Here is a 24,788-nt window from a genome sequence, read left to right on the forward strand (position 1 = left end):
TGGCTGATCAATGAGTCAACTGAGAGCATCTGCGTCAATCTGCTTAGTAAAAGAGTACATTTCAGTGACCTTTGGCCTTGGATATTGCTAAGTTATGGTAGGCATTTATTTGTGTAAGCGCCTCTACATAATTACTTACCATCACGCATAGCAAAAAAATTAATGCGCGCGTATACTGATGTCAAACGTCGTGAGTTGGTCCAGGACAGATGATGGTGATGATGGAGTGATCCTTACTAGCTTAACACCATTAACAAGTCCCGATGAGGATGAAATAGAGGGAGCATCGAGCACTCGATCCAGCGATGCACCACACGACACGATAAAGAATATTAAAGGTTGTTGTCTCTAGGCAGACTATATTTTCTACCTGCATAACACATGATGCACTATTGCCAAGTGTCTGACTATGATCCCAGATCCACCCACTCCTTAGCTCACTCGTTAAGATGGCACTGCACTGGCCATAGATATTAGAGCTGTAGGTATGTACTGTAGGTGGATCTGTAATGGTGGTCTATATCTTGACCATAGGGTAAGGTATATATTATCTATGATCTTGACCCACCGAATTTTCCCTGTGACCTATGACTAAGAGTCCTCTTCAATTTTTGACCTGTGACTTAGCAACGATATTTCAATTTTGGGTTGGAATCTTTTATCCTTGACCGTTGACTTGGCATGAATTTAGTGGTGACTAAGAGTTTGGCCACGGTCACAGATCTACCTACAGTAAGTACCAGTATGTCATAAGGGAACCAAATTATGCTTTAGCTACCAGGCGGTTAGTTTCTTTGCTCCCATGACTTACGAGCACCCAGTTTCCTTTCATGCATGTGTTCCTCCAAACACTGGTAGTGGTATTTTTATGACTAGCGATAAGTGTGTGTGTACTATCAGTGCTTGAAATAAGCAGACAAAAATGCTAGGACATAGCACCTAAACTAAACTATTTTTGATCAGACATTTGTAAAACTTGTTCAGAGATTGAATACTTTTACCATGAAAAATTATTATATTAAATCTGATATACATTTGTCTGAGTAAATTTTATACCAATTTTGGTTGGACATGATGTCTGACCAAAATAGAACATGTTCGGACAAACACCAATTTTGGTCAGAAAATGTCAGATGTCTGACCATTATTTCTAGCACTGTACTATAGGAACCTGTGAGCCTGTTAGTACAAGAAGTCAAGATTTTTGAAATTGAAACGTCCCATACTAGGTAGTGACTTGATTCTTTGGCAGCATGTAGTCTAGGCACCTGCACAACAGCTGAGATTTTCACTGAGCTTTGTTGTTAAGATTCTCACTGGCTGTGCGATAATAGAAAAGCCTATATTTTAATAAGAGACAACCATTTTATGTCGATGACTACTATTATCTCAATAAGCAAATTTGTTTATTTACAATTAGTGAGGTATCTAGATAGTCTTTTATCTAAATTATCTCCCAGCCCTACTCTCTATCAACAGGCTTGACTTTCTCACGTGTCCCTAATGGAGTAGCACTTACTATTGTAGTTTACCCTGTCCATCTGATGTAAGTGTGGTAGTGTTAACTGTATAGCTAACCTGTGACCTTGTGAGGTGTATCAATACTCTTACAGATGATGAACTGACTGAAGTGTTCACTATTGAAGAAGCAGTAGACAAGATTGGGTTTGGTGTATTTCAAGTTCTGTTGTCATTATATATTGGAGCAACTGGGGTGGGTAGTAATACACATATGTGTTATTTGTGTACGTATGTGTGACTCTATAACGCATTGTAGTATACAGTTATGTAGTAGGGGTCAGGTTGACTGTGCCATCCAGGCCACATTTTGTCTGGGTCAACCGAGCCCTACCAGATCATAAAGTTTCAGGGTCTGGCCCACATTGGTGCGTTGTATCATGTGTGTTGAATATAATGATGACAACAATGAGTAGTGTTAAGATGTTCAGAAATGAACCATTGCTGGTGAATATTTTCTGAAGAAGAAAGTGCAGTGTGCTTAGTGTGGCAGCAGTTTCAAAGTCAAGTCAAGTGACTGTTCTATTAGGAATTGACTGTTCAGTTAGAGTTTAGGTAGTTTGATGTTTGAATAACACACACCTCAAAACTATAGAGCAGATAGCCATTTTCAGATATATATTCTTACTACTCTTCAATGACCACTCATTGGAGGAAGCATCATAGCTTTAGTACATGATGAAATATACTGTAGTCATCCAGTGGTCACAGGCTTGAGTCCTCATGAAGTTTGTTTGTGTTGGTGTTCAGTTAATACACAGCCCATGTCTTCACATTTACTTTATGCTATTGCAAATCTCTTTGCTGAAATGTAGTAGGTTTAGCACACACCTAATTAAACCAGGTCAAATCTGGGTCTGACCCGGATGACTATCTGGGTCAGTGGGTCATCTGGGTCAGTGATACAGACCTAATACTGACCTAATACTGACCTAATACTAACCTAATACTGACCCAGTTTCAATAGTTTATTGTATTATCAGATACGTAGGATCTATTGAAGGGCAATAGTTCATACATTAAATGTTTAACCACTTTAGATTATAATGTACGGATACGTACATGTGGTCCTCATGTGTGTACAATTGCACACTTATACATGTAAATTGTGTATTTGCAGCAAACTGCTCGTTCATTTAACTGAAATGTTCATGTGTATTATATTTTAGGTATTGGAGGCAATAGAAGTGTATGTGTTGGCATTCTTATCAGCTGTACTGAAGTGTCAGTGGAACCTCAACTATGCTGAGCAGGCTACTATTACCATGGTAACTAGATCACATGACTCAATGGTGTAGCTGGGGCACAGTTAAACCCACAAGTTTTACTCCATGCAACTAAATACCTGCCAGTCTGCTATTTGAAAGCCTCACATATACAATAATTAATGGATCAGTTTGACGTATGGCTCATATACATCTAATTGATTATGTACTACAATGTTGTTTTCCACAGCTTATTCCAGTAGTCCAATATACTACTGCATGTAATGCTATACTGCAGAATAACATAAGTATTCTATGTGAAACACTTACCGATCATGACTCCTTGTCAGTGTTTCCTTTCTTTATGGTTGTCCATCAGTCTGATTGTTAGTAAAGCGACATTGTATAAATTAGAAGGTGCATTAATAATGTGGCACTATCTAATGTCCTGAGCATATTGTATCCCTGAACATGTGCCTGACATTATGTGTTTGTAACTTTTGAATAGTTTTGGTGGACATCTAGTTGCTATTGTTTCAACAAAAATATTGTAGTTTTATATGACTCCAGTGAGGAGGTATAGCATTGTGAGTTTAAATCATTGTAGAATTGGCAACGCGTGACACTTTGAATTGGTCAAGCACACCGGACCCTCCCTTGGCTATGCTACTGTTTGTTAAGCCAGTTCTACTTGTTAAACATGTTACATACATACTGTAGGTCGTGTTTGTTGGTTATTTGATTGGTAGTCCAATTTGGGGTATTATTGCAGACAAGTTTGGTAGGAAAAAGGTAATGCAGTATAGTGTTGTAAAAATGATGAGTTATAATGTTGTCTGTACGTGTGTAGGTCATACTGGCTTTACTAACTGTGGCATTCCTGTCTGGCCTGGCCAGTGCTTTCTCACCAAACCTGTATGTGTTGTTGTTGTTTAGAGGAGGAGTTGGATTTGCTGTCGGTGGAGCATTTGTAGGGTCAGTTTCATCACTATTAATGTGTGACGTAGCTATTTGTTATCTTTAGAGCAGCATATTATTCCGAGTTTTTGCCAGTTCGGACCAGAGCTGTGATGTTGTGCTTGATTTTTGTGAGTATCCACTGTGTGACTGGATTTATGTGATGTACAGTGTATAGTTATCTGAACAGTGTAATGAGCATCAAAAGTGAATTTTAAATGCTAAGCTTTACTTAGGGGTCTGCTGTACCTACGTATGTATGTAACAATTTATTTTTTGATATTTGCAGTTATTTCCTGAGACACTTGTAATTGTAATTTGGTTTTGTTACAACTTGCCAACTAATAATGGGATGTGTTCTGTGGGTGTAAATACAAACTGCTAATTTCAGAATATTTTTGTTATATTTTAAAATATAATCCACAGGTCTCATTTGCCATTGGTGCAGTACTGGTGAACATACTAGCTCTGGTTGTTATGACCAGTATCCATGGTGACAATGCCTGGAGGTGGTTGTTGGGCTTCACTGCTATACCTCTACTAGTAATGATCCTTCTGTTCCCTGTAAGTGAATAATATTGATCAGTTATCTGTTTGACTGAGAATTACCGTCTGAATGTCTCTCCTTGTGTTACTGTCAGAGTTAGTACAGTGGATACTGCTAAAATATTTTGAGGGAGAAAACTCTTGCTGATTTTGAGGCTTTGTGGGTTAACAGTAAAAAATTTATATTTTATTCTAGATAGTCTAATACATTTTGGGATTACATGAAGTTTTAGCAACATTGCTCAACCTCGAAAGCTCAAAATATTTAGGCTATACAGTACGTATGTATATCACATAATGTAATGATGTAAACTTCATGTTTGGACCAGGAATTTTAGTGACAGGATTTTCAAATTGGGGTCATTCATGCACTAGGAAATATACTGATGGTTCTCTAACTGATTTTCTCTGTTTAATATCTCTGTTATAACTCACCATAACTCACCATGGCTTTCAACTACTGCACATGTTCAGAATTTGCATAGACTCAAGAGAAGCTCATTAAGACCATCTACAAGACACTTACTCACCAATAAATTAAGTGTCCTGTCTTTTAGATAGTTCTCCCCTCCGTATGTGTAAGTATGGTGTCAAATCAACTGTGGTGTTTTGTGGCATGTTCAGAAAAGACCAGTTCCCTATTTGTGACCCCTAACTGCAAATCCCATCCCTACGATATATCATGATACATTCAATACTCATGAAATTTGTGTAACTTTGATATTGGCATTGACTATGTTTCATGACATTGTTAAACACTACCGTATAGAGGGAAAATTTGGCGGGGGAAAACTTTGGCAAAATTAGCGATTTGCTACAAATTCGCCAAAGTTTAACCTGCCAATTACTCGTAGCGCCTGAGATTAGCATCTTCATAGCTAAGCATTTAGCTTGCTATTCGCCAAAGTTTATCTCCGCCAAAGTTTCCCTCTATACGATACCTCTCAATAGTGCACTCAAATTTTTAATAAAGCAGCAGCAAAGTTTCTACTCATACTTATTTTTTTAATGCTGTCAGAGTAATTACATAAATAACACCAGTTAATAATATTATTAAATACCACATATGCTAATAAAGTGATTTAACTGTTTAATCAGTATATCAGTAGCGATGTTGTCTTATGCCTTGTTGTCTAGCTACCTGCTATTCTCTGGATGGGATGTACAAATGTGTATGCATTGTAATACGTGTATTCTCTGTAAGATGAAGAAAGTGTGTAGATGTAATCACTGATACTGATCCTTCCACAGTTGATACCAGAGTCCCCTCGCTACTTGGTCTTCCATGGCAAGGAAGAGAAGGCCAAGAAAGTGTTAGCATTAATTGCTAAGATCAACCGTAAACCAGTACCAATTGGGAGGTTGGTTACGGCAGAGGAGAAGGAACAGCTGTTAAAGGAGAGAGCTTTGTCATTAAAAGATGTAACAGAAATGGATGATGAGGAAACTGAAGCTAAAGAAGCTGTTAATGGAACACTGCCAAACATAGATAATAATGATCTTGCAATAATATCATCAGATAACGAGTCTGATAGTGAGTTATTATTGGACGAACACACACACAGACGGAAACAGATCATCAACAAACTAGTAAACTATTATCACTGGATACTAATCCTGTTCAAGAATGGATGGTGGAGAACTACATTGTTGTTGTGGTTCTTGTGGTAAGTGATTGTTAGTGTTAATTAATGAGTAGGTTTGTTGGGTGCTTTGATCCCACCTGTACTAAGACCTTATTGGTTTGTAACTAGTGTAGTTAGCACTGAGGATGATGCTTAAATTATTGTGTGGTAAAATTAAACCTGCAAAAACCCGGTCACCCATAGATAAAAATGTATGCAGGTAAGAATTTTGAGCATACTGTAAACTTGACTGGTTTAGCACTCAGGTTACCTTTATAACTTTGAGAATACATATATGACTGCTCATAAAAACCTGAATTGTTCGCACAAGTGAGAAAAACGAAATTTAAAAAGAAAAATTCATAAAATTATGCAATCTACAAAAAAAAATTACACAACTTTTTATCAGACTGTTACTCAGAGAAAGAAGACTCAAATCAATTAATGGAACTTAGAGTAAATCATTGTAAAAGAAGACATGTATGTGTGCAAGAGATGGGGACAACATGAAATGTGTCTTGCATATTATCAAGAGTAAATAATAAAAGAGTTTACTCTTTATATTGTAGAGTAGCTGAATAGCCTACATGCACAAATGTATGAACATCACACCTTTCAATAGACATGTTGTGTATGCAAACAGGAGACAAATCTATCTAAGCTGAAAAGCTGTCTGGCTGTCCGTCATGCCACTTACTCTCCAGTTCCTGTGCCTATTGACACATTCCATGCTCAAAACAAAGTTAAACTCTATGCTGACCTTCCAGGATATCTTGCTAGTGTCTGCCCTCCTAGTACCATTCCAACCAATCTTTCCTCCACCCTTAGCAGGCCTGACTTATTATTCTATCTAACTATCCTTACCAATACCCGGTATGCATATGGGTATTCCATATGAGTATACACATATGGGATATCCCAGACATATGGGCAAAGCACGCATACAGGTCGGAACATTTCCATCAAGATTGGTTGCTTAGGCCATTTTATGCTAGGACACAATATCCCAAGTGGCTATAAATGCTTGTGAAATATCAAAGAAAACTATATGATCCCTGTTTTAGCAGGCCGCTTACAATTGCATTGCTGTCTCCTGCTCATACAGGATTTGTAATTCTAGAGCCTCCTCGGACTGGGAACCATTGAATTGCCTAAACTCCTAAATTAAATTTTTCTACATGTTAAATTGAAATTGTTTATGTAAAGTGTGTGTGTTGTGTACATGTGCGTGTGAGTGAGTGTGTGCGTGTGAGTGAGTGTGTGTGTGTGTGCGTGCGTGCGTGCGTGCGTGCGCGTGTGTGTGTACCTAGCTATCTATCTATCTATCTACCTACCTATCTATGTTTGTCCGTACGCACCCACGTGAACAAAATCATTAATTGTAAGCAGCTTGTACATAAAAAGTAAAAGCAAGCTGAAGTGTGTATTAAACTTCTGAACAGGTGAACTTTGCTCTAGGTGGTTTGTTCCCAGTGATCTGAAATACTGGCTCAGACTTTGTGGATTACCTTCCCTTTGGGCATTTAACAACTGAAAAACAACAGTACAGACTTCACAGACTACCAGGAATGTAGCCTATCCCTTCAAGTTGATTGAAAGGGGGAGTGTCTCCTATATATACGAACTAAAATGAAAAGCAGCTTTGAGGTTTTGTCAAGAGAATTTGCAGGAGAAAACACGATAGTCAGAGAGAGAACCATCATTGATGATGAAAATAATGTATGGCATACAGAAACTAAATGGTGGTGTGTCTTCAGGAGTACATGCATGACCACAACATGGAAAACCATAATGTAGGCATGACAAGGAGAAAAATTACAGTAAAATAACAAACAAACAAACAGCAGCAGCAGCAGCAGCAGCAGCAGCAGCAGCAGCAGCAGCAGCAGCAGCAGCAGCAGCAGCAGCAGCAGCAGCAGCAGCAGCAGCAGCAGCAGCAGCAGCAGCAGCAGCAGCAGCAGCAGCAGCAGCAGCAGCAGCAGCAGCAGCAGCAGCAGCAGCAGCAGCAGCAGCAGCAAAAACAAACAGACAAACAATAATGTTTAAAGAAAAGTCCTATCCACTCAGTACAGTTGTTTGCCAGAAATACTTTTCTAGAGGAGGTATGTATTGCCTTAGCTTGAGTGTAGTTTACTAACTCTGCATGCTCATTATGTAATAGTTGTAACATGGGCATGAGGACTTTGCCTGATATGTATGCCTGACTGCCTGAGGGCAGAAGGCATACACATCAGGCAAATCCCGAATGCCTCGTGTTACAGCAAATATGTAACACTTATCAGGCTGATAGCCTGTACAGGGTGAACAATCACCCAAGCTAATATGAGTGCAGCCACTGGATGTATTATATATGCATACCTAAAATTTTTGATTATGGGTCAGCAGCTAGTACGTTTGGTTACGATGAACGGACATATCCTAGAGATATCCCAGAGAATTTCAGTTACGCGAGTTTAATGTTTTAATCAGTGCTATTGAATCGTTTATGGAAAAATGACAGGGTTCACTAAAGGCCTAGATGAGTAAGCTTGGTTGTAGAGTGGTTAGTCTGTGCAGGGTGGCAGATTTGTGATGGGGCGTGTCCGTATTCGAAAAGCATGCAGGAACGATTGGTGAACAAGCTATAGCACTAGTTCTCACCTTGGCCCAACGTTTTTCAACTTGTAGGATGGTGAGGATAACAAAACACTCTCCATCTGAGTAGTTTTCATGGCGAAATTCAAGTTGTGCATCCTAATCATGTGAGTATTAATGTATTCCCACAATTGATTTCGACCTCAACATCTATATAATTAGTGCCCAGTTGTAGACCGGCTACATTTCGTATGTAGCCTGGCTAGCTGGGCTACATATGAAATGCAGCCCAGGCGGTTACTTTGATCTGAGGTGTGAAAGTGTTACATTTTATTATGCGTGCTAAAAATATGGTATAAGAATTGTGTACATGTACATGTAGGTATTGTTTTAGTATCATACAGTACAATAGTACTGTATAGTAGGGACAATGAAGGTGTGGGCGTGGTCCACAAAGAAAAATCTACCCAAAATCATCTTCAGAAATCCTTCACGGCCATTTCACAATATTGGTCAGGTATAAACAAGCCCAAATGTGTCTTCAGAACGACCTGAAACATTTCCGACGAGGTGCTACGAAATTAAAAAAATAAATTATTTTAGCAAATTTTATACTGCCTTATTGCCTGTCTCACTGATGCATTCAGTCAAGCGTAGTGGAAAACTGGCTACAGCTACAGCCTTGCTTCTTTGGCGGAAACACTTTGAATTTTGTGGAGGAAAAACCTTTCACAATATTAAATACCTATGGTGTGTGCACTACTGTCTTACTGTTTTATCTTTGATCCTTCTTTATCGTGGCCATCTCTCATGGGTACAGCTTCCGTCAAAGCACGCACACCACAGCGCCCCCAACATATTGGAGTAAACGTGTAGCATAATTGTAGCAAGCACGTGATTTTAATGTTGGGATACACCTCGGGATATGCTGCTGCCTGTTCAACATCGCCACTGCACACATAAGGATTAGAGTGTGTTTGCTCTGGCTCGAAGGTGGTTTCTTTTCCGAGTTTAAAAACCGGTTGTATATGGCGCCTCTCTACAGACTCTATGGGTAGCTTTCCTAAAGCACTTTTCAGGCGTACTACAACTGAAAACCACCGTAGTAGGCCTCATAGGCTTGCGTATCTCGTCATCTAGAAAGTGGGCGTGACCCATTCTTACGCAAACTAAAAGTAAGAGCAGCCCTGAGGCTTTGTTGAGAGAATTAGTGGAAAATAATACTGTAGACACAAGTCTATAAAACAGTTGAAAAGATACTTCTGTGGGTAATGTGTTGTTTAAAGCAGTTTGTTAAAAATCCGCATCCTTAGGAACGTTTAGCTGTGTATTTCGAGAATTGTAGGGGGGGGAGGGTGAATTACTAAATACGGTTATTGAATAAAAATTTACAAAAAAAAGTACACAAACAAGTGCAAGAAAAAATTAGGAATTTTCCATATGAGTAGGGACTGCAGCAATAAAAAGTACTGAAACAAGCCACTGAGACAAAACACAATTGAATGATTGCATTTTAATCCCTACTTTAACCATACATCATAGTAGGTTAAAGTAGGGATTAAAATGCAATCTTTCAGTTGTGTTTTGCCTCAGTGGCTTGTTTCAGTGCTTTTTATTGCTGCAGTCCCTACTCATATGGAAAATTCCTAATTTTTTCTTGGACTTGTATTATAGTAGGCTATCATTGTTTCAGTCACTGCTATACAAACAACTACGTAAAAGTTCAGCCTTATAGTATAACTGTCGGGCAATAAGGTTCTCCATATATAGGACCAGTCACCCCACTTCAATGAATAACATATTACTATTCAGCAACTCGTGCACCATAGGGCAGGTACTGATTCATATCATATCATAGAGTATTTGTATCATGTACTTAGTATTTGAGAATGTTAGTTTGCAATTCAATTATGTATAGCCACTTTATCTATATCAGTCATAAACTTCTATACCATAATTATCATCAAACAGAGTATGTCTGCTGTATCTGTAAAATTCGTAGTCTATTTTACCCACTATATATTTTAGTACACATTGAAAATGTGAGAATTCAGAATTATACTTTTAATATGCAGCAGCAGAATACAACTCTATATGCATAACACAAATTTAAAATAAACACAAATGTTCGTGTATGCATTTACAAGTGTTTACACAAGGATATATATATATATGCAGATATCTTAACTGCAGTTCAATACAAATATTGCCATATGCATTCATCAGTCAAACGTGAGCATAGGTGCTAGTGAATCAAATGCTTGTGCCATTTCTTCCTGCAGCTGTTCTAATTGTTGAATATGATGTGTAATTTGTTTTGACCCATTGCACTTTTCATCAGTAGTAAGTTCCTTAAAAACATTTAATGCTGTGTAGAAATCAAATACTACACCGACGGCAGTCAAGCCAATTCCTAGCTTTGACAATACTGGTGCAAATTCTTCTGTAGTTTTTGTAATAAAAGCCTGCAGTCGTTCATACTTAGTAAGGGTCTTGCCACCATGGTTTATGACAGTGACTCCTACCTGTTCAAATGCAGTGGTTGTGCTAGTGACAACTTTTGAGCCTGCACTGGCCATGATTTTACTAGCCTGTATTGATTTACTAGCTTTGCTGATAACAGCTGATGTGCCACCAACATTACGTATGGCACCCATTCCAACTGAGCGTACAGCACAGTCTGTAATAGCATCAATAGTGGCAAGTTGGATTACTCCATGCAGGCTGGTGATAGTTTTGGGAGCTTGAGTCAGTTCTCTTAAACTATGTAAATTCTGTGCAGCCAGACCACCATGCACTACATTTTTCAGATAGTTTACTGATCTTGGACTGCTTCTTGATAAACTGTAAGCTCCTAGATTGAGGGACAACTGAAACATGACGTCCTCATCAAGACCACTTAAGCTTGAGTGGCATTCTTGAAGTTTAGCACGAAGCTGTTCCGCTACTCTCCTTAACTCATTGTAACGTGTCTCAGCATTCCTTCGATGTGTGTCTATATCTTGTACTATGCTGTTACCATTTTTACAGCTGTAATGTTGTTTTACAGAATCTGTAACCATGCCACATATTGATGTACTTGCTCCCAGAGCAGAAAGTGTTCCTGCAACAGCTGCTAAAGAGGTCCCTGCTGTAACAGGGGCAATTAATATTGAGTATAATAGCAAAGCACCGCTTACAGCTGAAACAGTTGAACCACCCAAAATAACACAATTTGTACCTCTGTGCCAACAATCTAATTCATCTCTTATTTCTTTCAGCCTAGAAATAATAGTTGGTAAATTTTGATGCAAATATATTACTTCTTTGACCAAAGACTGGAAATGTGATCTAATTCTGTTAATATACCGTTCAACTGTATTTCTTTGTCCACCACTCAGTGTCCGCAAAAGTTCTTCTAACGATTGATACCCTGCATAAAATATAGTCAATGAATGATCACATGTCTTCATACACAAACTTTGCCTACCTGCAGTGGGGGTTTGTTCTTCAGACATCACAGCTGGCTTTTGATTAGTGTACTTAATTTTGATGGCGATCACTTTCCTTGATTTAATGAACTGAATACTCACTTTGTTCTTTTCCAAATGGCAGTATTTGTTTTTTCCAGTTTCTAGTAGCATATGCTTTATAATTTTTCCTGGAAATTTTTTGTGAAATTTTTTCTCTATTTTTCTGACAAATGTTTGCACATTGGTGGCATTGACACTAATTCGATAAGTACGTTTCTTTACTTGTAACAGCACAGAAAGGGTATTTCCCTGACTTCTGCTAGATGATGAGTTGGTGTCAGAATTACTTTCGTTTATATTACTTTCAGCACTGAGCAAACTTTTCTTGGAAGGGATGGTTTTACGACGCTTTCTACTTGGCTCTGATTCAGAAGACGTAGATGATCCAGATGACCTCACACTGGTATCAGAATTTCTTTCGTAAATATTACTTTCAGCACTGAGCAAACTTTTCTTGGAAGGGATGGTTTTACAACGCTTTCTACTTGGCTCTGATTCAGAAGATGTAGATGATCCAGATGACCACACACTGGAGTCAGAATCTGTGTCATCACTATCATCTGAAGGAGCATAGGAGCAACTCTGTGGGGTCCTGCAATGTTTACTCATGTTCACGCCAGCAACCCTGTGTGTTCAAAATACATACATACATACCACAGGCCACATTGAAGTTACTATGCCTCTAAAGGATAAATGCTGAACTTCCAACAAAGCTACTGGCAGTTGGCTACAGCTCTGATGGCATATCACAGATCCTGCTCATTTATACTGACTGATAGGCAGGAAGTTTTGTAATGGGAATTATAAAGGGAATTTCAGTCAAAGGGAAATTTAATAAGTCATGTGGTTGCATGACATAGACAAACATGTTATTCCCAAAACATGATACTGCATTGTTGTGTTTCCATAGCCACGCCACTTGTACAGTCTGCATTAAGTTAGATAGAGGAAGGCAATCACAAATTGTAACAATGTTTGTGTATGTATTTGTGTTATGATTGTGTGTGTTCTTTCCTAACATGTTGGACACCCTCATTGGTCTCTAGTGACCAACCTTGAACATAGTCAGCACTCACAAGGGGGCCATACAGGTAATGGCACCCTGTGCCGGAGTGCTGGTCATAAACTAATGAGGTGTAGTACATAGTTCACCAACAAACAGAACCAGTTTATATGATCATACAATGTTGTGTAGTGCCAGCTTCAATTATGCACTATCCTCTTCAAAGATGAATAGGATACATTTTGTAATGAAACTGATGTCATGCAGCTAAATTATTGTTTGAAATACTAACTGCATTTATTTCTTGGCATTAAAAACATTTGGCCAATACACACACTACACACACACACACACACACACACACACACACACACACACACACACACACACACACACACACACACACACACACGCACACACACACACACAATCTGGACCTGGGCTGCAGACCACCTTGACAGATGATGTCTTTCTGTTAGTATAGCAGACAGAATCAATTAAACACCACCATTTTCATGATGTAAACAGTTGTGCCTTGACATGTCCTGGTGTCACAATGGCAGATGGGACAAACTGTCATATTGTTGCTGCTCCCTGCTATATCTAGCCATATCCTAATGTTTCTTAAAATATCTATTGCATTGGTCACAAAACAACTGAAGTTATACTGGTCCAGATACCACATACTGGTCATTTTCATTACTATGAAAATGCTGTCTCACCTCATCCCAGCAACAAAGTTTAACCCCATATGGTGGATGGTGTTGGAACAACCACCCAAATAGCATCTGTTTAGGAAGGTGATGGTCACATATCCTGGCTAGATTCCCAACCAATAAAACCACAAGGAGGTAAAACTGGCTGACACACACAGAGACAGATGTGTATGTAGATACCAGCCTATATATTATGCTGGCATAAAGACATAAATTAAAAACATAACAGGCTGGTGTATACACATCCTTGTGTTGTTCACAGAATGCGGTCACTGTTCAGTACCATTGGCGGGGATAAGTTGTGGTACACTTATGTCTTGCAGTCTTCTAAAAGATTGATGGCAGATGGTACAGATAATGTCTTACGGTGGCACCATCATGTTAAGACCCGTGTTACAAAGTGAATGACGTTTGTGATCTTAAGCGTATACTGATACTATAATGATTCACTTATCCCACACTTCTTCAAATCTCAAAAAAGGATCATAGTAACACCATGTGCAGGACAGCCAACCAAATAGCAGCTTCTTTGAGTGCCTTGTGTCAGCATTCTATCAAATCTGATGTCCCAATCTACACTGCGTTAGTAAGTCACTGATACTCTCGACCACGCTAAATCTTCCAGCCAGCTCAGCACTGGTGAGGTGCTCCTTCCACTAAATGCTTCTACTATTACCAAGTACAACAAACACTTGCATTTTTGGTGACACCCGTCCAACTTACTAACCAGCTACTCTGTGACCACTGATTATGATCTACGGATCCCCCCCCAACACACACACACACGTTTGACATGCACATTATTGATGTACTTTAACTGGCACATGACAATTAGCTCTGATCCATTTTTGGTTCAGGTAATGTTATGTTTCCTATGATTTTACTTACTCATGGTCCATAACTGCACACCGTGCAGTGTGGTCATGTTACAGTTCACACATTCTATGTTCACACATCATAACCAAAATAATTCCAAGGGACTATTTTGTTGTAGTGCATACATATTTGCAGCCACACAGTGTGGGTGTTGTGTGGGCGTAGTGTCACGTAATCATTATTGTAATTATTACTGGTAGTAGACCACTAACCAAATATGCTTATATCACAAAATGACATCACAATGTGCTCTATCATATCATCATCCAACATAACAAGATATATGTAGTCCTATTCAACTGGTGTATATGTAGCCGGCCTTTCATGAATACCAGGGCACCAAGATTTCCACTGAGTATGCGATGCTGTTTAGAATTACAATGTTTGTTTGTATTTACATGAACAAGATAGGTAGGGATTGAATGTCCATATACCTGCAGGTGTAAATGATCTCCCTTGTTTCTTTGCTTCTTATTTCAAATGTAACATTTCTAATTTTTCCATTAAAGTTGAATACACCATCTTATTTGCCTGTTCATAGAAAATTTGAAAGTCTTTGTTTTATTTCTGTAGCTGCAACAGTGTGTATGTTATGTGCATGCAGTAAATGTAAATAAGATTATCATCCTAAACTTCCTTCATACATATGCATAAGTGACTACAGGGTTAAAACTATAGCTTGGATGATTTTCTAATCCATGGTGAACATTTTAAGTCGAATTCCAATGCTGCAAACGGAAGTTATGGCTGCAAATGTAAGCGCCTATAGTTTATTTTATGCTGTACAGATTGATTTTCTTGCTCTTCCTACTGTTTAGCGCTATAATTCCCAAACTACTTACCACAAAAGACCAACACTTTAGTGATCCATTCCTTGGACACTGTAGATAATGCGGAGAAAAAATTCGGAAGTTGTGCAAACAAGTTGGGTTTTTTGTTGAGACGGTCACATAATATACCATATCATACGGTATGATGGTACTGTATATTGGGGATTATGGAGATTTGGGTTCTTCTGGCCAAAAATATCACCAGTTTCACAATACCATCCTGGTGCCTTGGCAGTATTCCAAGCCCAAAAGTGTCCTCAGTACGACCCTAAATGCTTGCAATAGGTAGCTACAATTTTTTTGTTTTAATTGGAATTGTCTACTGATTGACTAACTGCCTGCCTGATGCCTTCAGACAAGCGTACCTCAATAGCGGCTAAGGTTCCAGGTGATGTCGTTTCGTCCCTAGATGTGCCTTTTGGCATACCGCAGTATGTAAAATGCATGCATCATGGACTTACCTTTGTCCTCCTTTGTGTCCCATTTCTGCCCAAAGTGTCGATTCGCAGTAGCACTGATGTAGTCTCCCTTTGATCATAAATCATAAGGTGCATGAAAATGGCTGAAAAAGATGCACGGGGCAAAAAAGGTGCACAAAAATGTCGAAAAGACCTTACCTGAGTTTGAACCAGTACATAACATCCGCATCCTTAGATCATTCTATGTATGTAATATGTTTCAGTAGAAGTCCTCAAGATAATGTGCACTCTATTAGAGTATTACAGAAAATCATGCAATTCACAAAACATTGATAAGTCTGTCTTCAATAATCACCATAGAAAAGAAGAAATGTGAGTAAAAAGAAACCCCAAAGTCAGCCTTAGGCTGGTTTTGGGGCCTTATAAAGTACAAAAAGTAATGAAATCCACACAAAAACAGCCAAGCTGTGAAAAAATGGTGCGGTCTTAAAAAGCCTGGATGAAAAAAGTTGTGAGATCAAAGGTGGCAGCCAACAAATGGCTGCAATGATGGTGACAAATGGCTACAATAATGTTAATATTTAGCATTAACATCATTGCAGCCTGGCCGCCACCTTTAACTTTTTTCATCCATGCTTTTCAAGGCCGCACCATTTTTTCACTGCTTGGCTCTTTTGTGTGGATATACTATCCCCTCCAAAAATACCTTTGTTGTAAAAAAAGGCGTGCCCAAGAAACTACAAGTACTTGAAAAAACAGCTCAGCTGTAGAAAAAGACTAACAGGCAACTGAAAGAGCTGATATCTGGAGCGGCCAAGAATCAATGTTACTACAACTACCAAAGTTTTCATGCTTGGCTGCACAATGGGTAAAACGAAAGTAACTGGCAACCAAAACAGCTGATATCTGAAGCAGCCATGAATAAAATTTATGTTGATACAACCAACTACAATTATTAATGAAGTTGTAACATTCGAAAAAGGCGGCCAAATTACCAGCCAATTAGAGTAACAAAGAATTAATTCATGATGTAGCAGGGATGAATGTATAGAACACAGTTGAATGATTAACATTCAATGTTACAACTTCATTAATAATTGTAGTTGGTTGTATCAACATAAATTTTATTCATGGCCGCTTCAGATATCAGCTGTTTTGGTTGCCAGTTACTTTCGTTTTACCCATTTTGCAGCCAAGCATGAAAACTTTGGTAGTTGTAGTAACATTGATTCTTGGCCGCTCCAGATATCAGTTCTTTCAGTTGCCTGTTAGTCTTTTTCTACAGCTGAGCTGTTTTTTCAAACACTTGTAGTTTCTTGGGCGAACCTTTTTTTACAGCAAAGGTGTTTTTGGAGGGGAATATCACTAATTTTTATCAGTTATATAATTGAAATTAAGGAATAATTGTATGAGTAACAGTCAAAATTGCATGAGGCGAAGCCGAGTGCAATTTTGGCTGTTACGAGTACAATTATTCCATAATTGCACGAAAATGTGTGTGATTGCCTATTAATCACATAGTGACCACCCTTCATGGTTTGTAGTACACATCTATCCAGTTCTATGTGGGGCCATTAACTTCTACCAGGTGATTGCATCATTCTTCTTTGTATAACATAATTTGTTGTTGCACTTAAAAGGCTTCATATGTCAGCAATTCTGATTGGCTACTCAAAATATCTACACATGTTGCACTTAAAAGGCTTCTATTGTCAGCTTATTTCATTGGCTATTCATTATATCACTTTCTTGTTGCACTTAAAAGGCTTCTGTTATTCTGCTATTTTATTGGCTACTTTACAGTGCAATTACAGAAACAAGGCCATGCGATTTGGGATTAATTGCACTCCTACTATTGAGACTAATGTATGGCAAACTAAATCACTATGTGATTAAATGGATAAATCAATATATACACATTAGGCCTGAGGCCTTTCACAGTATCCATATCCTGTTACAGACCAATAATTGTCTAATCTAGATTTAAAAGAGTTGCTGAGATTACAAAACTAGGTAAATCTTGGTGGCTGAAATAGTTATGTCTTATTGATTATTTACTATCTTGTGGTCTTCTATTAAGTCGCCTCTTTGTCTACAACAATATAAAGAGCACAGCCAAAAAGTTTCAATCAATTCTGATATGACATACTAGATAGACCATGTACCAGTTCGGTGGCGCAACACTGAACATTTTACAGTAATGCGATATCCTTAATCAAGTATGGAGACCAAACTTGAGCACAAAATTCTATAAGTACGGTACAAAATCTTGAAAGAGCTACAAGACAAAAACTTGAAAGAACGTTTTATTCTGCCAAGAGTTTGTATGGCCTTTAGCAGCTATTTGTTGACAATGAAAGAGGGTTTCAAGTCTGATGAAATCCATACACCCAAATCCTTTTCCTTTTCAGTATAAGGAACCATAACTCGCTTGCCACTTTAAGGTCAACAATAAAATAGTCGTATGCTGAAGTCGTATGTTAGCCTATGCACATTGCCTTACATTTATCAATACTAGAGACCATTTCATGGTTTCTGTATTTTTAAAGCATCTTCAAAACATTTGATTACTCTGTAAAGCTTGGTGTCATCTACAAACTGCTTAATAGGTGAATCAATGTTGAGTGAAATATCATTCACATATAATGAAAAAAGCAAGGGTCCTAATGCAGATCCTTGAGGTACTCCACTCTTAACAGCTATCTATCTGGCCATTATACCGTTATATCAAAAGTATATAATACTCTTGGTTATATATAGCTCTCTGCTTTCTGTGTAAAGAAAATTTCTTAACCATGTCAAAATTTTCCCAGAAATTTCATACGACTTTAATTTCATTAACAAACGCATGCAAGTCAAATGCCTTGTGATAATCCAAATATAAAACGTCAACTTTCTAACCTTCATCTATGGCAAGAGTCCATGTATGACTTAATAAGAGTTGTAAAACAAGATTAAATTTTAATCCGTAATTCAATGTGTATAGGGATTAAATGTCCACTAGTATATCTGCAGGTGTAGGTGACCTTCAGGTGACCTTCCTTGTTTTCCTACCTTTTTCTATGATCCCTAATTGACCTCAAAATTCCTAATTCTTGTGATACAGAATTTTGGCGAATCAACTTTGATTTGCCGAAAGGTCTTGTCCAATGTTTAACTGTTCTAAATAGAAAGAGGATGCAGTATGACACAAGCATTCATCAATATATTGTCCACCAAATTCTATCTTGTTAAAATTTTGTCTCACCAAAAATTTGTGTTGTACAGTACATTCAATTCTTCTTACGTTCACATGCATCTTGTTACATTACCATTTTGCTTTAGGTTTGCAGCTAACCTGGTCCATTATGGAGGAGTTCTACTGGCCACATCATTATTTCAGCACAATCAACATTGTGGTGAGGAAATGTGTAGTGTCATAGAAAACATTTGACCTTTCAACTGATGATATATGGTAACTGTTGATGCAAAGTTAACCTTGTGAAGGGTCTTCTTAAAGCAGGGTGTGTTCTAATTGCAGACTATTCAACAAATCTCATGCAGCAACTAATATATTTTGAGATGGTGTAGTTGATATATACCGGATTGAGCCTCTCCGATAATACCTGGGTCTACATTGTTATACTCAAATAGAACAGTCTTGTTGACTTCATAGTTCATGGCTGACATCATATGAGGAGGCATCTAGTTGCAGCTTTATCAGGCACTTCTTTCATGTACCTTTTTTGTCTTAAACACTAGATGGTAAAGCGCTGGACAAATGGAAAAGTTAATCAATAAGATAGAAGTATTTAATCTTGGGTCACATGTTATGAAATGGAACGATGCTCTGTGTTCCATGCCTTGTGTACCTTATATGTTATTATAATTTGGGTCCTCTGGTGTAGTATCTTGTTTTGAACTGACCGCAGTATATTGTAGATAATAATAATAATTTACCATGTCTCACACGGGTAAGGTCCAATGTGAGTCTGTATGTAGGTGGTCACAGTGTTACCTGTTAAATACGGCTGGCCCATATCACCTTACTTTTAGACTGCATGGGTCCTTGGTGTGACTATTAAAACATTTGCTAGTAAAATACATCTAAAACAGTTGCTAGTAAAATACATCACATCTTGGTCTAGATTGTGTGTCTTTCCAGGTCTAGATTTAAATGCCAATAGTACAGTGTGCAGGACATTGACAAAATCTGACTATATCCACATCTTGTGGACTTCTACTGCTGAGCTACCAGGTTAGCTGTTCCCTTATAATAGAACTGATAAGATGTGATGCTGTGTTGCACTCAGCTACTGTATGGAGTATTGTGATATTGTTGATAATGGGAAGAAAGAAGTCAATAGCCGTAACAACAACAGCAATTGCTGTCTGTTATGCTCTTTTATTCATCTGTTCAAACAAGTGAGTTCAACCATGACTTGCTGAAAGTCATGCATTACGTTGTAAGATTAAGTTGTAAATGAAGAGAACTTTCTGTTTCAAGTTAAATTATCCAATCATGTGGATGTGAATACCAGCTTTATTTATTTCTAGGCAATATGTGTATCATTGGTATATGTAAGTCTTGAAGCATCTCCTTTTGTTTTTCAAGATATTTAAAATAGTTACAAATTATGGGGAAAATATTTTGGTACAATATAGCATAAAATATCGATTATTGTCAGCATTTCATTAAAACCTTTTGTAAGTGAACAACCTATGAAGGTACAGTTTTCACTGTTCAATAGACTGTTCTTCACTCTCCATAGAAACCGAATTTCGAAGCGCTAGCGGAAGTAATTAGCTCATTACGTCAAAAAGTGTAAAACCACAAATAAATTGACCACCCAATACATTTCCATAAATTATTGACCACCCAATACATTTCCATAAATCTATTATCGACAGGTTTAGAAACTTTCCGTTCAAACTTTCTGTGGAATTCACGAATTCCCTAAAGATTTTTACATAATGTGGGGATATCCTTGGGGAGTAAATGACTCAGGTTTGGCTTTGTTGTGCTGTTCTATTGTTCTGTAATTACGTTATGGTTTTTTGCGGTTGGTGAAAAACCACCAAACTTTTCATAATAACTGGGTATCTAGGATCTAGGACTAGTATAAAATATACAAGAAATGCTTTCTAACACTTACCAGTAAAGAAAGCCACTCTTTGTTTAATCCGTATACTGCTAATCATGTAATATTACTGTTTACATTATGCATGCTTCAATATTGTCGATAATAGATATGTGTCAATAATTGGTCACTTATGCTATGTACTGTTGTTCAAGTGGCTGCTATTGAGAAAAATTTCATCAGCAGAACTTCAATTCACATCCATAATCTGGTCAATAATAACCTGATGTGTATCATGGCAGTAAATGACGCTTGTACACACATTAGAAGTACTTTTTGTACTGGAACCATAACTGTGCACATTCTTTGAATTCTGGCATGTACAGAGTGCCATTCAGGGGAAGGAACACCTGTGTGTTACGAATGTGCTGAGTCAGTGAGTCATGTTTAACCAATCTATCATCTTTATATTGCTGCACTTTTAATCAGCTAAGATATGTTTAAACACTTATCACACAGGTGTTCCTTCCCCTGAATGGCACCCTCCAAATGCTGTTCATTATAGAAATATCATACACAACTAAAACCATTTTTACAAAATAGTCTTAGTACATCTAATTGCAAATACAGCATTAAAAACTTACAGACAACCAGATATAGATTTTTTTTTTAAAACTGATTTTTGGTTTGCCTGATGCTTACCTGACAGATCCAAAGCTAGAGGCCAAATGATGCAGCACACGGCCACCATTTTACACCTCAATAATAACTCACTGGTGGTGGCATGTGCCTTTTCTGGTTCTGATGAGTGTCTGCCATCTGCGATTTGCATTTCCTTTTATCTTCAATTACATGGTTGTCTTCTTCAAACAAGGAAACCATACCGAGGCATTATTTTTCCACATCAACACTTTTCTTATAGGAGTGTATTTAGGTGCCACAAAACTATTTGAAGCTCTTTAAGCTGCTGTAAAATGCCTGTAGTTGCACTTGTAAATAATAACCGGTCCAACCACGCCCATAATAAAACAGATCAAAACACACCACCATGTTCTAGCAATCATAACACACGGTGACCATGTCCCTTAATAATCTAGCTACAATCAGCCTGAATGTGCAGGTTTACTGTACATGGGAACCACATTGTTTAATCTGTTGCAGAGACAAGCAGGTAAATCGAATATGCTCTAATGAAGCAGTTACAGCTAACATAGCTAACCTATAACAAGAAAAAGTTACAAACTAGCACAATTAAAGTATGGAACCGCATACAGTGGAACTTCAGCTATCTGAACCCCTTGGGACCAGGGGTAGTCCATAAGTCTGAAAAGTCCATATCTCTGGAACTGTGTATAAATAGCCTTAAAATACTTTTTTAAATTTCACTATTATCAACTACCCTAATAGAACAGTCACTACTCTAATAGAGCAGTCATTTTCATAGTTCGGTTAACTGAGAATCCGGATAACTGAGGTTCCACTGTAGCTATGTTGCAATAGCAAGAGTTCTATATATTATGAACTCTTGGTAATAGCCATCATTCACATGTGTTTATTCACTACTTTTTATTGCTAATTTAATTTTTTATCTGCTAATATTTGACAATTATTATACCATACACACACAGCTATACTTGTATGTGCTATTTATAGGACTGTTCTGACTGTATTCTTGTTTGGTGTTCGTGGATTTGCAACTAGTTTCTTCCAAGCGATTTATCTTTACACTCCTGAGGTGAGTGAAGTGTTTAATATGGAGACTTGTGATAATTATCCTCCTCAGGTGTATCCAACTGCTGTGAGAGCTTTTGGGATGTCATTGTGTGCTGGAATCAGCAGATTTGGTGCAATGCTCACTCCATTCATATCCCAGGTTGGTACATGGGCTACTGTAAATAGAGTTTCTACACATTAATAAATGAATATCCCATGATATCATCCTCGTAATGGAATATAACGTATCATGCGACCCACCGTACATACGGAGTAATTATGACACACAGATATACTGTAGTCACTAAATTTGTAACCTGATAATACAATAACATCGCTCAACAGGCTCAGTGTCGGAACACTTACACAATCCTTCTAAAAATTGTCAACTGCCTAGTGCTAGTATATTTAATTTAAAAATAAAGTAGGGATCCAAGCAATAAAAGTAGTGAAACAAGAGATAAATGATGGTTTTATAGCATAGCTCAGTAGGAAAATTCCTACATTGGCATGTTATAACAATCATTTTGTTCAATGCCAAAGTAGGGATTTTCCCACTGAGTTATGCTGTAATATTATCATCCATCTCTTTGTTTCACTACTTTTATTGCTTGGATCCTTACTTTATTTTAATTTTAATATACTAGTTTGTTTGGGTTTTTTGTTACAACATACAGCGCTACACAGGTGACTGTTCTATTAGGGTGACTGCTGGATTAGAGTATCTCGAGTCAGCCTTTCACCTATATACCAGGAGTGTGTCACTGTTTTTATGAGGCCAATAATAACGGGGTGTGTCATGGATTGTTAAGAGATGTGGTCTTGGTGCTTGATCATTATTAATCAACCAAGATTGCATTAATAGGCGTGGAATTCAATCTATCGTGAAATTACAGGTATCTACTGAGCATAAGCACTTCAATAAGTCTGCGGCATCTAAATATGCTGCTCAAGGAAAGCGTTGATAGGAAAAATTATGGTTACATTGCATGGAGAAGGAAGAAAGACTAACCTGATTGAAGATAATAGGAAAGACAAGGCACAGAGGGCACACACTCATTGGAACCGTAAAAGGGATGTTTGTTATTGTGGTATAAAAGGGTGGTCATGCACTGCTTCGTTTGGCCTCCAGCCTTGCAACTGTGGTCAGGTAGGCATGACAAAAATTTGAATTTCGGTGACTGTTTTTTTTATCCAGCTGTAGACAGTAGTGGTGGCCTTCACATGCTACTATATCATCTACTACTACTACATCACACTACTAGTAACTGGCAATACCCATACAGATAAAAGAATCTTGTATGGGTGAATCAAATCCAAAACACAGTTGTAATATACATGCAGCTATAGTATTGTGTATAAATTGATCAATTTCTTGAAATATTGTGTGCTCTAAACCCTACATAGATTCTAATGTACTAAGTTTCCATCCACAGACTCTACTGGCCTACAATTCGATAGCAACGATCAGTTTGTTCATAGTCTTCTCATTGTTATCATCATTAGCTTCATTGTTACTACCCATAGAGACCAGAGGACGACCAATGAAGGTAGTTAACACTTTATATTGTATAGTGGATAATAATTGTCACCTAGGATACTGGAGGATGAGTAGTGGATGACTGGATGGGAATTATTTAATCTTCACTCGATGAATAATGTATATTTATAAGATTTTGTAAATTTTTATTTTGTTGAGATTATAACTAATGTAGTGTGCCACATACTACAACCTGGCAATATTATTTTAGTGTTAGCTAACTATCTCTGAGCTACGTATGGTGCATTGTACAGTACCAGTAGAAGTGGCAGGTGTGCTTGCTGTGCTCAACTTTTATTATGCATGGAGAATTTTGGTTGTCAGTCCATCATTTTCAAATAATACCCGACTAATTAAGAACTATAGTTGCTAGGTGATAGTGCAGATGACATGATTAAAATAATGATAACAACTTATGTGATAGTAACGTTAACAATGACCAATGAAAGTAGTTATATTACTTGTAACTATACGATGGTGATCTGCACTGGGTGGTGGAGCAGGCCAAAGAGTGTGGGGACTAAGAAATTTACACAATGGAGTTTGAAGCATGCAAAGAGATATGGGTGTGTTACTCATGGGTGCCCCCAGGAAAAAATCATATTTTTAGAACCACTGAGAGAGTATAATTAATTATTTTAGATGATTTCATTTCACAGTGTTTTCAAACAATATAGCTATTTACTCACAGCTT

At 37.8% G+C, this 24,788-nt stretch overlaps 2 protein-coding genes across 2 annotated transcripts; one reads left to right on the forward strand and one right to left on the reverse strand.

The window, feature by feature from the left end:
* The first annotated feature begins 150 nt into the window (after nucleotides 1-150).
* Nucleotides 151-24,312, forward strand: LOC136245357 (putative transporter svop-1). Its single transcript, XM_066036837.1, has 15 exons — nucleotides 151-338; nucleotides 1,614-1,714; nucleotides 2,688-2,786; nucleotides 3,444-3,515; nucleotides 3,574-3,698; nucleotides 3,748-3,811; nucleotides 4,107-4,244; nucleotides 5,478-5,893; nucleotides 19,106-19,179; nucleotides 19,926-20,018; nucleotides 20,074-20,185; nucleotides 22,495-22,576; nucleotides 22,625-22,714; nucleotides 23,991-24,104; nucleotides 24,151-24,312. Exons 1-15 carry the CDS (start codon nucleotides 179-181, stop codon nucleotides 24,163-24,165), a joined length of 1,755 nt encoding a protein of 584 aa, XP_065892909.1. The 5' UTR covers nucleotides 151-178; the 3' UTR covers nucleotides 24,166-24,312.
* LOC136245352 (uncharacterized) lies at nucleotides 10,460-12,721 on the reverse strand. The gene is made up of 3 exons (XM_066036830.1): nucleotides 12,618-12,721; nucleotides 11,895-12,562; nucleotides 10,460-11,837 (listed from the first exon to the last, which is right to left on the reverse strand). Exons 2-3 carry the CDS (start codon nucleotides 12,544-12,546, stop codon nucleotides 10,648-10,650), a joined length of 1,842 nt encoding a protein of 613 aa, XP_065892902.1. The 5' UTR covers nucleotides 12,547-12,562; nucleotides 12,618-12,721; the 3' UTR covers nucleotides 10,460-10,647.
* Nucleotides 24,313-24,788: the final 476 nt, after the last annotated feature.

This window comes from Dysidea avara, chromosome 15, assembly GCF_963678975.1.
Source record: "Dysidea avara chromosome 15, odDysAvar1.4, whole genome shotgun sequence".
NCBI lineage: Eukaryota > Metazoa > Porifera > Demospongiae > Dictyoceratida > Dysideidae > Dysidea > Dysidea avara.

What these genes read in the sequence shown, in the direction of transcription:
- LOC136245352 (XM_066036830.1), bottom strand. Translation starts at nt 12,546, where the DNA reads ATGAGTAAACATTGCAGGACCCCACAGAGTTGCTCCTATGCTCCTTCA. An exon ending in AGAACAAACCCCCACTGCAG is followed by an intron (nt 11,838 to 11,894) that starts GTAGGCAAAGTT and finishes TATTTTATGCAG; the next exon opens with GGTATCAATCGTTAGAAGAA.
- LOC136245357 (XM_066036837.1), top strand. Translation starts at nt 179, where the DNA reads ATGTCAAACGTCGTGAGTTGGTCCAGGACAGATGATGGTGATGATGGA. An exon ending in TGATGTTGTGCTTGATTTTT is followed by an intron (nt 3,812 to 4,106) that starts GTGAGTATCCAC and finishes TATAATCCACAG; the next exon opens with GTCTCATTTGCCATTGGTGC. An exon ending in TCACTCCATTCATATCCCAG is followed by an intron (nt 22,715 to 23,990) that starts GTTGGTACATGG and finishes TTCCATCCACAG; the next exon opens with ACTCTACTGGCCTACAATTC.